At 34.7% G+C, this 16,983-nt stretch overlaps 2 protein-coding genes across 3 annotated transcripts in view; one reads left to right on the top strand and one right to left on the bottom strand.

Annotated features, from left to right (window-relative positions):
• Nucleotides 1-2,781: 2,781 nt before the first annotated feature.
• LOC113231326 (transcriptional adapter 3) lies at nt 2,782-4,517 on the bottom strand. The gene has a single exon (XM_026465606.1). It carries the CDS (start codon nt 4,276-4,278, stop codon nt 2,890-2,892), a length of 1,389 nt encoding a protein of 462 aa, XP_026321391.1. The 5' UTR covers nt 4,279-4,517; the 3' UTR covers nt 2,782-2,889.
• A 1,106-nt stretch (nt 4,518-5,623) lies between these two features.
• LOC113231325 (zinc finger protein 2-like) overlaps nt 5,624-16,983 on the top strand; it is a 22,410-nt gene continuing 11,050 nt past the window's right edge. The window contains exons 1-9 of one of the 2 annotated variants that reach the window (XM_026465604.1): nt 5,624-6,048; nt 9,612-9,881; nt 10,239-10,393; nt 11,394-11,565; nt 12,014-12,151; nt 12,471-12,617; nt 13,181-13,273; nt 14,005-14,107; nt 14,813-15,035. In XM_026465604.1, the coding sequence (XP_026321389.1) occupies nt 5,784-6,048; nt 9,612-9,881; nt 10,239-10,393; nt 11,394-11,565; nt 12,014-12,151; nt 12,471-12,617; nt 13,181-13,273; nt 14,005-14,107; nt 14,813-15,035 (1,566 nt within the window). In that variant the 5' untranslated portion in view covers nt 5,624-5,783. Of the gene's footprint in view, nt 6,049-6,561; nt 6,598-9,611; nt 9,882-10,238; nt 10,394-11,393; nt 11,566-12,013; nt 12,152-12,470; nt 12,618-13,180; nt 13,274-14,004; nt 14,108-14,812; nt 15,036-16,983 lie in introns of those variants that run through there. The other variant, XM_026465605.1, reaches the window with a different exon arrangement.

Raw genomic sequence — 16,983 nt, 5'->3', positions numbered from 1 at the left:
AACCCGCCATTTTTTTCATGACATCTCGCCTTGAAAAGGTTTTTTCAAACGGTTATAGTATTGCATTTTAATTTACAACGAAATAGATGATTCAGAGTCGTATTCCAGAACTCTACTCAATGCTCAATACTCAAGTCCCTGATATTAGGGTCGTATTTCCAGTGCTTGTAATCATACTCAGATCATGACTCATGAGTAGAGTTATACAACCCTAAACTTTGAGTAGTTCTATCTCTTTTTACCATACTATTTCTTTGAATACTACGTCCATGTATAATACTACGTACACAAAAAAAGCACCCACATTTTTTTTTCTTATTTCTCTTGGCTTTTCGCGGTAAGTTTTTTAGCCACGTACAGAGTGTTTTGACTGACATGTTTTTAAAACGGGAAAGCTTTTATAATATCATGGAATGTAATTTGGAAACGGGATTTGAAAGTTGGAGAAAAAGTGAAAGAGGAAGGAGGAATTATGAGATGTAAATAAACAAAATGGTATAAATATAGAATAAATATTTACTGACTGAGGAAGACTTTACTGCTAAGGACACATTATCGAAACAAAAGCATCGATACTCATGATTATTATCTGATAAAAAGTATCGTACTCTTATAAGTATCGAAAAAAAAGCGTAGATTCCTCACGGTAGCGATACTTTTGTCCTTTTATCCTAGGATGTTTTTTCATGTTTGAAGAATTATCTGAAAACTTTAAAGTTTTAAAACAGCTTTTGCACCTTACTGTTTATTTTCTCACAGTACATTATATCCAAATGTCACTTTTGATAGGCGGCGGAATTTTACAGATAAGTGATTATGATAAAATTGCTCGCAACGCACACGTGTGCACAGATCAATTGCTTACTATTACAATATAAATGATCTATTTATGAATTAATGTATTTATCTACTGAGAGGCAGAGGATGGCAAACACTATAGTTGTAGTAAATAGGGACATGGAAAAGTATCGATACTTTTCTGACATTAGTACTTTTTGACAAGTAGGTATCGCATCGTTTGGAACTTAGAGGTTTCGAATAATTCCTACCTAGGACACCTAGCGCAAGTCACCTAGCGATTTTATTGAAAGGGCAAACCTTTGTCACAAATGACATGGCTATTATTAGTGTTTGCCACCCTTTGCCTCTCTAAAGGGTTGTATTCCAGGGGCCTTGCCATGAACTCTTATTACGATCCAGTTTATGACCTAATATAAATCGTTGTGACACAGTGTGTGAGATAGCGCTACATGAAGTGTATATCACCATCCCGCTTTGTTCTCGTTACGAACCTATACTGAACTGTAATAAGAGTTCATGTAAGGCCCCTGAACTCTACTTAATGCTCAAGTCAAGACTAGAGTATGACTTGAAGCTCTGGAAATACGATCCTAATGGCAAGGACTCGAGTATGATTTCTAATGCTTTAAAACATTCTCAAGTCCTGACTTGAGCATTGAGTAGAGTTCTCCAGAACTCGTATTCCAATACGACCCTATGAATGAGTAAGAAGAAAAATAATTAGAAACGTTTGAATTAACACTTTCCGTTTTCGTTTCGTAATCGTTTGTCAGTGTCCGTCGTCACGGCATCACGATCACGATAAAGTCGCTCCTAGAGAAAAAAATCATTACGTTTTAGAGTAGACAAATGCTTGAGCTTTTATGTTGTGATAGTAGGTAATTGATCTGTGCACACGTGTGCATTGCGAGCAATATTGTCATAATGATTTACTTGTAAAATGCCGACACCGTATTCTCCCTGTACGGCAGCCACATTTTTTTTATTTATTTTTTTTAACAAAAGTGACGTTTGGTTAACTCGTTGTGGACGAAACTCGAGTTAAATAACGCAATTCGCCTATCGCTCGCTGAGCATTGCGCTGTATGAATGAAGTATACAGCTCGGGGTGGGACGGGTATCAAATCGAGTTAGCTCGAGTTCATAAATAAGTAACTCGAGTTGACTCGGAGTAACTCGAGTTGACTCGGTGTAACTCGAGTTAACCGAACTAACTAACTCGACTCGCCCATCGCTAGCGATTTCAACATCCAAAGGAAAAGACCAAGCAAAGACCGTCACCGAACTCGTCCATTTGAACTAATGTGATCGCTCCCATTACGAACAAAAAAAAACTACATAAATGAAATGATGTTACATTATAACAGTTATATGCATCACTCCGTGCTTGTTTGCCTGCATAGTAATATTACCATCACTCACACATCACCGCGAACATTGCTGACCCCGATACGCGTAAACTAGAATAGAGGATAAATTTCTCATGCAGTGTAAAGGAGCGACTATAATTTTTAAATAACGCAAACAGCAATTCAGATCATTCCCTATTGAACGATTTATGTAAACTTTATATTGTAACTAAAAGAAGCTAATCGTGTATCAATAAAAACCGGCATCGACTGATACACAGACATAGATATGGACTGATTTTTAACTATCCAAAGTGTGATGTTGATAATCACAATTATTGTAATACTACTCATATTTACTGATACTCGAACATCTCTACCAGAGAAGGGAACTAACAGACTATATAGAAAACCAATTTGTACTAATTTAAATATAATTTGGTTACAATTCCCAACAATGTAAATCTTGATTAGAAAACAAATGGAGCTATATAATTAAAATTTGCTCGTGTAATGCTTATAGCAGAAAAAACTACAACTTTATTTTAAATAGTTTTATTTACTACCCAATTAATAACAATTATGAGGCACAATCAGCTCAAAAAGCATTACTAGGGCTGATTTATCCCTTTCTTTTAAATAACTAAGCTTCTAGTTTTAATTTGGAGCTGTTTGCAGTAGTACTTACAAAATAAAAGTTAGCTAAAAAGGATTAGTATAGTTAAGTAGTTAAAAATATTTAACTACTATTTGGCCCTGTCAAAGGCAAGGCATTAATCTCTTTATTGAGCCTGATCTGCTCATTGATAGCTCTCCAAGCATCATCCTTTTCTTTCTTAGTAATTGGTCTTTTCTTTTGTTTGGCTGCCACCATCTTTTTATAAATTTCAATACATTCCATATCCACATGATCAAGTTGCTTTTTCAAATTCAGTCTAATCATTTCTTGCTTACAGAGTCCAATAAGATGCTTGAGGTTACGACAGTTGTCCTTTCTGACAGCAGTCAGTTCAGTTTGACATTTCTTGATTTCTGTTAAGATCTCGTCATCAGCTGGATTGGTGAGAGGAGGCAAGTCTTCTGGATCTAAAATGCCCTGTTCAACCAACTCTTTCCTAAGACATTTTTCTAAAGTAAGAGAGTTCTTATAACTACTTTTGGTATTAGTGATTGCCTTGACTTTAACATCGGGTACATCATAGGGCATAACATTTTCTTCCATTAATGCAGACACTAATCTCTGTGTAAGTGGTCCTGTTATCATATTATCATTTGATTTATCCAACTTTTTTCTCAAACTTGAAGCCTCAGGAGACATACCAGTAGATTTGATTTTATTGGGATTAGAAGCATTTTGATCTTCTGCAAGGTGCTCATCAGCCCACACTTCTGAATAATGCTTCCCAAGGGGTGGTATAGGAGGCAAAGTGGTATTGCTACTTTGTGCCAGTAAAGACTCTAAAAATTTTATGTCGTCCAATGTGACTGGTGCACAATAAGGCTCCACAGAGTTCCAAAACTTGTATGGAATATTATTCTTAGGCAAAGTTAGCTGAGATAACTCCAATTTAACAGAGTTATCTGAGTTGACCAGATCACTCTGATAATTGTGAGACGCTCCAGATGCATTTGAAAAATTTTTGAACTTTGGTACTTTTGGCTGGTTGGATAGTTTGGTGTAGTCTCTGGTTTTCACTAGTTTATCTTCTTGGAACTTCCTTTTGACAGGATATTGCAGTTGTTTGCCAGCTGCTTTGCCTTTTTTCTCTCTCTTTGACTCATTCGTGTCAATGCTCTCAATTTCAGATTGGAAAAACCTTATTCGGAGTGCTGTAGTACTTAGTAATGATTCAAGTTCTAGTTGCAGGGCATCTAATTCATCCATACCAATTGGCTCATCAGCAGACCTTGCTGCAATGGCTGTAAATCGTGGTAGGTTTGCAGCATTATCCTGAGATTTCATATAAGGAATAGGACACATTTCTACCTTTGTTTTACCACCAGAAGCGCCAGGAATCTTCGCTGGTTTCGAATGCGGTGTTACTCCTGGACTCGACGGTTTACCGTTGTCATGGCTTTTGCTGGCTAAACGGCCTTTGCTATTGTGATGCATTCGCTTGCCTAACATCTTCCTTCACTTAAATTCTCCCGCGAAATAGTTTTCGTAATGTATGTATAAACATAGATATAGTTGCAAACGTCACCAAGAGATTATCGTTTGGTTGAAATATTTTCCACATATAGACTTCCACTAGACTTCATAACGTACAATAAAATCGAAGATGAAATGCAAATAATTACAAATCAAACATGCAATTAAAGAGAAAACATCAAAGAACACAAATCGTGACAGATTGTACCACAAAATGGCGATGTTTATAATGTTTATAATGTTGCCACTTTTGAGATAAATATACTACTCCTACTCCTACCTCTCTAAAAAAAAACCTTAAGGGCTCATTTACACTGAGTTGTCAGCCGTAGTCGCTTGCCAGGCGAAGGCGGCAACCAACGCGGTGTAAATAGTGAGTCGTCTATGACCAAATAGTTGTAGCTAAGTAATTCGTTAAATTGTTTTTTGAAAAGCCTTACTTGTAAGTAGGCATATTACAAACGTTTTTTCGCGCTGGCACATAGGCGGCAAGTAATTCGCCATTTAGATATTTTTTACTTTATTTTTTCTGACTTTTTTATAATATGTTACTTAGATTTGCAACTTTGAATTAAAACCTAGCTGCACATAAAGACTAATTTCGCAAACTCCGCACAGTTTCCGAAATAGTAATTTTTCAAGTTTTCGGGACATTAAACTTTTCGGGACTGGATTTTTTTCTACCTAAAATTGTGTTATTGTTTTATGTGCCAGACATACTACTAAATAGAGTACATAATTAATATACTCGATGCAAAGAGATAAAGAAAATAATTTGATGTTGATTTTTGGGGAATTGGTAAAATTGACATTGGCAGTAATGAGCTGCAATTACAGTGAAGTAGTCTGCTGAGTCGACAGACTACTTCCTGACGGCTCGTCGTAAATGGTGAGTCGACTGCGTCGCCTGTCAGACAAGCGAGGTAGTCTGCCGATATGGCAGACGACCCGCTTTAAATGAGCGTTAAGCGACATTTGTTTGCGTTTACGAATCCTAATTCATATTTATAGCTCTTTTCTTCATTTAATTAATAATTTGAAATATTTGGAAATTGTTATTGTAAACAGATTTTAGCAATATTATTGTTATCGAGTTAATTGACATATGAGTTTTAGTAGATTATATCAGTTCATACTTCAATATTATGGAATGGAATGTATAAACGGAATGTTTCGTAGCTAGCTTTAGGAACAGCTAGCTATCTTTATTTTGACATCGAAATTTTGACAAGCTGACATTTTGATTTTTCGCTCGATGCACGTTTTGTGCTTTCTTCACGTTATTGCTAGGAAAATAGTGTGAAGTTCTTCATAACAAACCCGAATAGCAAAAATGGTGTGGTGGTGAGAATTTAGATACGAACTGAATTTAGCACAAGGAAGTAGCGCTAAACTGTTAAGTTTACAAAATGATTCTGCAATGTGGATGAGTCTTCCTTGATCAAATACCAAAAAACCTTTAGGAATGCAAGCAATTCAAAATGGGAGACGTTGATTTGAAATGTCCGGGTTGTTGTACTAAAAGCTTTGCTACGAAACCTGAACTTATTGAGCATTTAGCAAGTATTTTAGACAATGTCATTTGTCCTATATGTAACAATAAATGGTCATCTCTAGGGCACCTTATTGAACATTTAACTCTTGATAACTGCCGGCCAGATGATGAACTTGAAACAATAACATTCGATATTTCGAACATAGAAAGTGTAAGCAATGTTGATGTCCCTACAGAACAGCATGAAATCGGTAAGTTGCCAATTCTTCAAGTTTGATAGCTCGAAGCCAAACCTCTACAAGGCAGAATTTTTCATAACAATTCAATTGCACTGCCATTGTTATATTTTTCTTAAAAGTTCAAACCAAAAATGAAAATTTTTACCATCCTTATTTCTGAACAACACACTAACTGCACAACTAGGTAAAACACATAAAATCCTTTGGATATTCTTACTAGATTGCATAGTTTACTGTGAACTTAAACTTCAAGAAAGTAATACATATTGAGAGGGTAATACCTCTGTCTGAAATGCCAGAACTATCTTATTACATTTTGTTCTATATTTTTAATGTTTTAGTACCATTGACTTACAAATATATGGATGACGGGTCTAATACAAAAACCACGAAAAAAATGTCCCAAGTCAACCTATTTTAAATTTAAATTGTAATGTCATCGCAGTATCGCACTGTGAATCGAACAAATGAAGACTAAAGCGGAGTTTGGCGATCTGTATACGATTTTAGCGCCTTACAAGTGCGGACACTTTTTAGCGCGGACCCGACGTCCATATAATTGTAAGTCAATGTTTAGTACCAATTGTTTTGCTGCAGTAGTGTATTTAGGAAAAAGTTTTGTAATTGGATGTAGTTATAATAAAAGATCCAAGTCACAATTGGTAATTTTCGAGAAAATAGAAGTTAAAGTTTTCGAAAGTTTAAAATTTTAACTGCTGAATTCTCAACCGATCTTCATTTTTTTTCGTCAAATTAAAGTTTTCACTTTATAGTTTCACATCAATTACCAAACTTTTCATAAATTAATGATTAATGTAATTTTTTTTTTTAAATAGGATTTGAATAATTTTAATTTTGTATGGCAAAAAAACTTTTGCAATTATTTTTCATTTTGCAAAAATTATCCAAAATGTGCAAAAAGTGTATATATTAATTGTTTTATTGTAATTAAATGAATATAATTGCATTTTTAAGAATTTTAAGAAATCTCTGTTAATTGTTCTATGTTTTGAACTATAATAACACTACATTCCAACATAACTTTATCATTTTCTACAGCAATAAAAATTGAATACTTAACCCAGGTTTTTCGCAAAAATGTAATTTCTTGACATTATTCGGATGCATTAAATTTTAAAACATATTTAAAAATTATTTTTTCCTCACTAAATCGAAGACTAGTTGCTTCAAGAATTATTTTGTTAAAAAAACTTAACTTATTTATTTATCCTAGTTTCAAGAGATTTTCCGACATTCGCCACCGCAAGTAATGTTTTTTCGACATTTTTAAAATTCTTGTTCTACACTTTATACATTTGGTTTTAATGATAAGATATTGTTTAATTATTAATACAATTTCAGCCACATCAACCAGAATCGTTATTTTCGAACGCTTTTCGATTCATTATACCCTTTCTATTTGTACCTACAGTTCCCAATAACTCTGAACTCATTCACATTACTTTTAATGGGTTTGCTTTTGTACACATCTTCATAATATCCATAATTCTTCGATTATGTAAAGACGTCAGATGTGTTCAAGGCTTCTTAAATTTATCAAAAATCTGTATCATTGGGCCAAAATGTATGCCCATGTTCCAAATAGTGACAGCAAAACGTTTTTAAGGTCGGTGTCCAGAGCCACTTTTAGCAACAATACCAATTTAATGTTCCTATTTTGACCTCCTCGTGAATCACTCCATAGTATAAGATCGCCAATTCGTTATTTATATGCCACAATAGACACAAGCCAACTTCCTGTGCTTCTTTATGGAGTGATTCCCGAGGTCAAAATAGGAACATTAATTTGGTATTGATGCTAAAAGTGGCTCTGAGGACCCATCCGACTTTAAAAAAAGATTCGCTGTCGCTGTGTGGAACCTGGGAATAAATTTTTGCCCAATGATACAGATTTTTGAAAAATTTAATATGCCTTGAAACACGTGCTACGTCTTTACAGAATCGAAGAATATATAGATATTATAAAGATGTTGTAAGAATGTATGAAATTACATGCAAATCCATTAAAAGTAATGCGAATGAAATCAAATAGGTTCTTGGGATCTGTGCACATAGAAAAAGGGTATAATTATTCGACAAGTGTTCAAAAATAAGAAAAAGTAAATTGTCTTGCTACAAAAGAAATTTTCCTGAAAAAAGATGAAAAATATTTGATTTACATGCTAACAAATTTTGAGGAAAATTATTAGGTACTAGCTATTATTATTAAGTACTAGGTTACTAGCATACAGAAAACGGCGAGAGGGAGTGGTCGTTCCTCATATCACAGATTACTCATATTAACATAACAATGAATAGTTTAACGCCACTATGGCCATGCTCATGATAAATGAGGGTAAGCTCAATGACATGCATGGCGCTATATCGCATGCGATAATGATAAACCTCCCCGCCACATGTTTATCACAGTCGATTTCCCCTCACCTTTTTCCAATAGTTAATATGTAACAACCTGTTTTTGTTTATTATTTCTATTTATTTCGTTTGTGACGCTCAAATTTCACGTTGATAAAATTACCGTGCAGAGCTGTCAAAATGTTTTAAACTCAGATGTCATCTTGCCAGGCCATGTTTGGCGTTCCGATATACTTTCGCGGCCATTGATGGCGGCAGACGCGGCTCATGAGTAAAGAAAACATGTGCTTGACACGTTCATTATTGTGATAAAATTTCAAAGTGGCGGTTTTATTACTCGAACAAACAGCTTCATCGCAGAAGCATGCAACGGGAGCTGGTCTATGTTAAATTTAATACCTAATGATGTCGGGCCATTCTATGAACATTTAGAAGTCAATTTGTTTTTAAAAGTCACTTAAAATTTGAAAGACAATTTTGAAGTCCTACATTTTTTAAGTAACCAACGTTTAGTAAGAATAATCCAAACTCGAATGGACAGTTTGACTTTGCTGTAAAAAATAGCCAATATGATCCAAGTAATTATGTTAAACGTAAGTGGAACATTCTGTCCCTATTAAAAAAATAATCAAAACAATCCAAGTTACTTTGGATCCTATTATTTCAAGATCTTAAAAAGCCAACACTATTTAAGTTACTTTGGTGCATTTTTGTTAAAAACAAACAAAAAAACAAACAAAACAAAATGATTCAAGTTTATTTGAATCTTACTGGTCATCATATTTAATAGTTTAGCGTTTTTTAAGAACGATTCATACTCCAGTAGATCATGTCATGTGTTGTTGAATGAGAGTCCAGGGCACCTGGATCGTTTAAAAATATTTCTGGGAAAACTGCGTTTTTTTCAAAATGCTACATAGTTATAATTTCGCCAATATTAGAGATATCGACACGAGTCGTTCTGGCATGAAAGAATAGACTACGGTGAATCACGTGGTATACTTAACTCATTTTCGCCCTAAGTGTGATTTGGATCATTTTATTATAACTATGTCCAATTGTAAGTAAAAATGTAAATGTTTTGTTCAGATTTTTAGCCTTAATCATTCAGGAATTTCAGTGGGAAGTATTATCCTCTTTGTATTATACTTAAAGTTATATATATAATAGGTAAACATAAACTTATATTCACATTTCAGTTTCAAATCAAATTAAACAAGATACCTCAGATCCCTTTCCATCCAATTTTAAAGAAATCACAGAAGATGGAGCTGGCAAGATGTACGTAGAAGTATTAAGTAAGCAATTGATGAAACCGTGCATACAAACACAAGAGCTCAAGCTGGTCAAAGAACATGGTGTCAGTCGGTACTTAATAATGACAAGTGATGATGCAGAGTTGGATGCTGGCAGTACTGTTGTCACAAAACAGAATAATGATGGCACCATATCATTAACTACTGTAAAAGGTATATTGTTAGTAGTGTACGAAATAGATTTATCCAACTAGATTAACTGATATTTGTTAAAATATACATATAAATAAATATTCGACAACGTCACATACATTGCTCTGGTTGTAAAGTAATTAACTAAGGCACTTGTGTTATGGAAATCCGAAACAATGATGGTACCACAAACACCCAGACCCAAGAGAATATAGAAAAGTTAGTAATATGAGAATGCAATAAGACCTAAGTCATGCAATTGATCTGGCCCTACAATTACATTATTTCTGTTGCATAATTGTTGGCAATACAGCCATTCCAAACTGAAGAATAAATAGATCCAAATGATACATAACAGTACTCGTATTAATATTACAGATATGAAAATGGAGTCAGAAACTGTAATAACGCAAGCAAATGAGCCTGAAGAAAATCAAGAAGAGATATATAGCTGCAATACTTGCGGTGTCTCATTCACATCAGTGTTAGAGCATATACAAAACTTCCATAATGACCAGGACGTTGTAGTTGAGGTAGACCATCTTGATAATATCTATATTCTACACCATGCAAAATGACAAGATATGTCAAGTGGCAGATACCAACCCGCTTACTTGATACGAAAGACAAAAAATAAATATAGCATGTACAGTCAAGAGCATGTTAAGCTTCACACTTTGTACTTTGGACCGTGTTTATCGTAAGCGGCATAGAATTGGATTTAAATCTTAAGTGTCAAGCTGGATGTGCTCTTGACTCTGTACATTTATGTATCATGGTATGTATATGGTACGTGCTATGCTATTCCATATTTGTCTTCTAATATTGGTTTCACATTATACTATAAACTTTTGTACATCTGTCTAAAGAGGCAGAACCTACCTAAAGAGGTACCAGTACGAAGAAAACAGCACATTTAACATGCTCACAAACATGATACGTAATTATAAATTGGCATTGTATAATTTGATAGCGCTAAACGAAATCTTTCAATTTGTTACTGATTCATATTCGAATCAAATTAATGGCTAGTTAATTGATTTAAATATTTTACTTAGTCATTAACTTAATTTGTTCCTAGAATGCTCTGGTCAGACAGGCGGTAGCGAGAGCTTTCCGTGGCCAGGAATTTTTGTAATGTTCGAGTTCTTATGCACGCTACCACATTGAAACCGAGTGGCGAGACGGGGCGGGCCGAGCCCAGGGCAGATACGGGCGCAAAGCTGTATTCCTTTGAGTCCTATGCAACCATCTACACAGAGCGGCAACAGCGGGGCGCGGTCCGGGAGCAGGGCTTTAGCGGGATTGCACGTTGTATTTTTTTACAGCTCTTGAGTGTGTTTTTATTAAGTTTTGGTATGAATTCAGCCAAAATTTCATTTGCGTTGCTTCCGTGACGCGAATAAAAGCAGAATATTTTCTTGAACACTAGAAAATGAAATGTGGTTGCAGGTCCACGCCCGGACCGCTTTTCCCGCTATACCGCGTCTGTGGCCTGAGCTAAATTAATAGATTGGTACATACTTTACTCAGGAACCCATGGACGATATGGATAACACAGAAGCTAATCCTGTCGCCTACGAATCCTCAATACCATCAGAAGATTCCACTATGGTAGACAAGCAGATGTCACGACGCATGATTACAGAGACTGGAGATATTATTGAGGCTCCTATACTTCTGAAGACTGCTACGATTGGAATAGGTCTCTTATTGGTTAAATATATTTTTTTACTTTACATATTTTTCACTTAAGACTTTTTTCAATCTTCTTACCGTATCGATGACATACATTATACTATAGCGGCCCAGAACTCAGCCACAACGACCACATCACTAGCAGCTACTTTTTTCAATAATGTTGGTAAATAAACTTTATTTTCTGACTTCTTAGCTCTGGAACAAAAATGTATCTGTATCGACCAGATGCTGTTTTGGCAGTGTTGTATGTATGATAATTAAATTTTATTTAAATTTTTGTTTAAATGTTGGATTGGAAACTTATTCAATTATAATTCATGTTTTATTAGTAAATTCAGCAAATTTTTGAAGTAACAATGTCTCTTGTGGTCATGGACTACCTATGCACAGTCCAGAGAACAGCAAAGTTGATAAAATGCCAAATTTAAAGTATTCTTTTACTCCAAATCTAGCTCCAGATCAAATGAACAAAATTCAGCCACAACTAAAAGAAGAGGTAATGGATAAAGCGGGGCGGATATACACAAGGCGATATGTTCAAATCGACAAATTTTGTGATAGTGTTGTTAAAAATATAAAACAGCCCGATGGTGAGTTTGGACTTCAAACAGAGATTTATGAAAACGTTCCTTTTTGTATCTGCGATCATATTCATGAGGCTATTTAGGATATAATAATAACTAAAATAAATATATTAAACTGGTTTTTAATTTCATTAATGTCTAATACATTCGACGACTACGACAATAAATTTATAAAAAGCAGTTTAACGCGAACTCTGGCGAAAACTGATTTCAATTAACACAAACTTATAAAAGCAAACATAAGTCATACATGTATTTAATGGAAGTAAATATAAGAAATAAAACTGTTTAGTAAATAACTATGTATTCGAATTATCGTTTTCAGAGAAAAATGGGCCATACCATAAGGTTGTGATAAAAGAAATTGAATCGACTACAGCGCCTGGTGAAAAAGTGAAAGTGTTTCATTGTATGTCATGCAATATTTATGTGTCTGCATTGGAGCAGTTCAAATTGCATCCATGTAAAACTCGTAAGTTGTTTTAATTGTCTATAATTTAATTTTAATTCCTGTGAAGTATTGAGAAAAGTCACTGATCTTTTTCAACATGTATTTGTTACCATTCCATTGCCGCCAATTGGGTAACAACACCCAGTAAAATTTTTGGTTACTAGTACAGTGATATTAGCGAGAACTCGGAATCGCATAAGTAGTGGTATTTGTATGTTTACTGAAGAATTTGTGGTTTCTATGCGAACGGCATGCCGCTACATGTGAAATTCTGAGCTCTCGCTATTCTCATTATAATAAGTATATTTTGTAATGTTATTAGTTATGACGGTGCTCTATAACATAGGTTAATCCTAGTATAGACACCAGACTTTCACAAACGAAAATAAATTCAAGAACATGTGAGGGCCATAGGCATATATAAGTATAAGTTTCTTTTGTGAAAGTCAATAAAGACATTTCCATTCATGACCAATGATGATACCACTAGTCGCGGCCTCTCTCGGTGTGCTCTGATGCCAAGTTATTAGGTACGGTTGAGAGAGTTAATAAGTCCTCGGCAATAATTAGGGTTTTTTTTGCAGCAAAATATTCATGTCCACACTGCCCAGTTAGCTACGAGAATTCTAAGTCGCTGTGCGCCCACATGAAAGTTCATAAAACAAAGACTGGTGCAGGTAAACAGTAACTATTATTAAATTGATTGACACCTTTTTTCCTTGCGCTTTCATAGTACTTAATCACAGTTCCCAAACTTTTTGGCTCTCTACCACCACAAATAAAAATAATTGAAAACACGTGTTTTTTAATATATCACTAGAAAAAGAATGCATGTATAATGTAGTGTAGTTTAGATAGATAGTTTAGGTTTTTTTTTTTTCAAATGTCAAAAGGGGTCCTGACAGCATAAACGCCCCCAATTGCTTCCGAAGCCCCTACCGCCTCCCTAGGACTCTTCGGAAACTGTAATAAATGAACACATAAACTCGAATTTTAAATTTACATTTAAAACCCTGCCGTTTAAATTCTTCCTACTGTAGACACTGCTTTTAGTATTTTTTGTAAACATCACAGTAAAATCGCGTGCATGCACAAATTCTACATTTCGAACACAGAATCATTATCCAGAGCACTAAATATTTAGCTCAATTCAGCTAAAGGTGCACTTGTGCTGCTTCTATGCACATTTTTTACAAAGTATTCTGACTTCCATACTCTTGACAAATGTCTATTCAGACACGATGATTGCTGACAATGGATAGCCTTTATCTCTTGCTTTTCTATTAACGTTTCTCACTATACCGTGTGGAAGTCCCCTTCTCTTTAGTGGTCTTTACACGTAAGGACTAGAGTCCACAAGTGGATATATACTTAATGATACCTTACCATGTGTATGTTTTTACCATAGCGACGACTGGGACGCCGCCGATATTCGAATGTGAAGTTTGCAACACAATATTTCCGACCAATAAGTCTTTGAAACTGCATAAACGGATGCACGACCCTACTAAGTAAGTATAAAAATTAAAGAAATTTTGCCTTGCATGAATTTAATACAAAGATGACCGCGACTGGTTAAGTATTTTTGTTAATATGTTGTAAATAAACGATCCTCGTAATGAATATTATATTTATATAATGCTGGAGCTATCACAAACACCGAGATACGACGTAGTTGATCTAAGTTGTAGTAGACATGAACAAAATTAAAAATAAAACGTAAAAATTTAAACAATAGTAACTATGCCGCGTAAGTTGATAAAGCTTTCCATTAAATGTCGACATTGCACCATGTTGCGGAATTTTAAAGAACTAATTTGTTTTACACACGATTCGTGTCATCTTGATGTACAAAAAATTAACTAACACCACCATTTCAGGCCTACAGTAACTTGTCATTAAAAACCATCTACTGACGCTGACTAAAACTGGACTATGTTTTTTAGTATTTAATTTGGACTAAACGGCGCGCTGCGTGGAGATGTCATAAAAAAAATACTGTTATTTGATTTTAAATTCGGGACTTAATCGTGTATTAAAACATATTTTATTTACCTCGACGTTTCGGACGTATTTCAACGTCCATGGTACCGAAGGGACGTCCCTTATAATAACGTGTGGAAGTCGTGAAAGTTTAAATCAATGTAAAGAAATACTGGTTGGTTGTAACACAGCTCTGCTAACTTATGGTGTTTAATAGTTTATTTCCTTTACAGAGTTCGTCCTATAGAACCACCAGTAGAAACAGCAGACGGCAGCGAAGTGAGCAAAGACAAGTTCATATGTTCGGTATGCAGTAAAGTGATACCCATAGACTACAGAGACATTCACCAGAAGTCGCATAAGATGACGAATAATTTTAACTGCGATATTTGTAATAAGAAATTTCACTCTAGCGAGTATTTGGAAATGCATATGAGTGTACATAACTTAGACAAGGTAAGTACAGCTGTTCCGTACGCAAATCTTTTATTATAGTGTTAACAGTACTGATATTTCTTCGACCGACTGTTTCCTCACCGTGGCTACCTCTCTGCCAACTAAATTATGGATCGAGGCAGTAGACCTTACAAATTTCTCTATGTACTTGTTGCGGATATTTATTTTTATTAGGTTTAAACGGCTTATTTGCCGCAGCGCCACCTGTGAGAACTTAAAAAAGCAATGATTTAGGAAATGAAACTATTTTTCCGGTCTATTGGTCACGGTCGACCATGGGACCTGTAAAGGGCCCGAAACGTCAGTTTGTTTGAAAAAACGAATATACGCGATTTAAATCCGGAAAAATAGTTTTTTTTTCCTATGTGTAACAATCGCGAAAACCTAAGAACTCGATAAGCAATGATTTGTTTGGAAAATATAGCATAGCAAAAATATAGCAGCATCATAGTTTTAATGAAGATTTCTACTGCTAAAGCTGCTTTGTTCGCGAGGAATTGTTTCTTATTATTGTCATTAATATGTTTTTACGTAATACTTTCATATCCAATATGAGCCACAATTTATCATTAAACTCTTTAAAGAGTTGGTACTTACTGTGCTCTCTAGCGATTCGGTTTTGACGGTGCTGCATGTGACATACTTTAAGAAAGCGTCGAATTTCTTTTCGAAAATTGCATGTCATTTACATAGCATTCAAATTTATAGTTACAAAATTGGACAGTTTGTATATCTGTGTAATTTATGTTAAGAAGAATAGAAATTTCTTTATGAAAAATAGTGACAGACATAACATTAAAACGAGGAATTAAAAATAAACTAGCCGTTCTTGATAGTCGTCTTCACAAAGTCACAAATTCATTTAAGGGGTAATATATTCGGTTACATAACAAGATTCGGGTTGATATACAATTTTCTATATGCCGTAGTGCTTACATTGCTTCACTACAATTATTACGGTTTATCACTGACGACGGTTGATTTCGTCAACAGGCATAGTCGTACTGCTCATAGTTCTTGCAAATGTTTCTTGTGCATGAAAAAGTACGGCTATGACGGTAGTAGGGTATTTGCCGTTGTGAGATAATTACAAAATTAAAATGTGCGATATTGATTGCGCAAGAGAAACGCTTTCCAAAATAAACACTTAGGTACTAATTAATAATAATAATTATAATAACGCACACACTCCACATTGCCCCGCATTAGGGAAACCCTGTGTCGCGGGTACCATGGACACACATATAGACAACCACAAATTACACCCAAACTCACGATACACATATTTCTCCCGAAAAACCTAAAAAAATACTTTCGGGATTATGGAAATTCATGCAAAAGTTATTTCGGGCAAATGTATTTTCGGTCTTCTGATTGGTAACCCCGAGCCGTAGAAAGAGTACAACAATATTTGAAAGTATTACTAACATGTATTAAAAAATATTTTAGCATCATAACAGCATAACATTAGCATCAAAGCGACTTTTATTTTTTTTGTTCTAAATATTTCAAACGCTTGTGTTTCAAACAATTGAAATTGACGTGATGGGTCTTGTTCAGTCTTTTACGCAAGCTATGAGTCGGAAAGAGACGGTTAGCTATTTGATTATTTTGATTGCTTTTGTATTTTATATTTACGATTAATTTAAATATAAATGAAATACTATACAACTAGTGCATAAAATAACACTTTTAAATGATTAAGAAATGTTATAAAATTTGAAAAAAATAAAAAAATGTATATTTCTCTACAATGCAATGAAATTAATATTATCAGCCGTTCTAAATTTGAATGATTCTTGCGTCTTTTCGATATGTCCATAGTCAATACCGCAGTAATCACTGAACTCGAATGGCGATTCTCGCACTCAAAACGATTCGAACCGATTTGTACGATAATCGTATGAACTTGAAGAAATGTCATACGAGATCGTGTTTAGACAAGTCG

Source organism: Hyposmocoma kahamanoa, unplaced genomic scaffold, assembly GCF_003589595.1.
Source record: "Hyposmocoma kahamanoa isolate Upper Pololo Valley unplaced genomic scaffold, ASM358959v1 65, whole genome shotgun sequence".
Taxonomy (NCBI): Eukaryota; Metazoa; Arthropoda; class Insecta; order Lepidoptera; family Cosmopterigidae; genus Hyposmocoma; species Hyposmocoma kahamanoa.
The sequence above is the reverse complement of the archived record's forward strand: the minus strand, read 5'-3'. Positions and strand labels throughout refer to the sequence as shown.

Bases quoted from the DNA above. Each gene is read 5' to 3' on its own strand.
- LOC113231326 (XM_026465606.1), bottom strand. From the start codon at position 4,278: ATGTTAGGCAAGCGAATGCATCACAATAGCAAAGGCCGTTTAGCCAGC.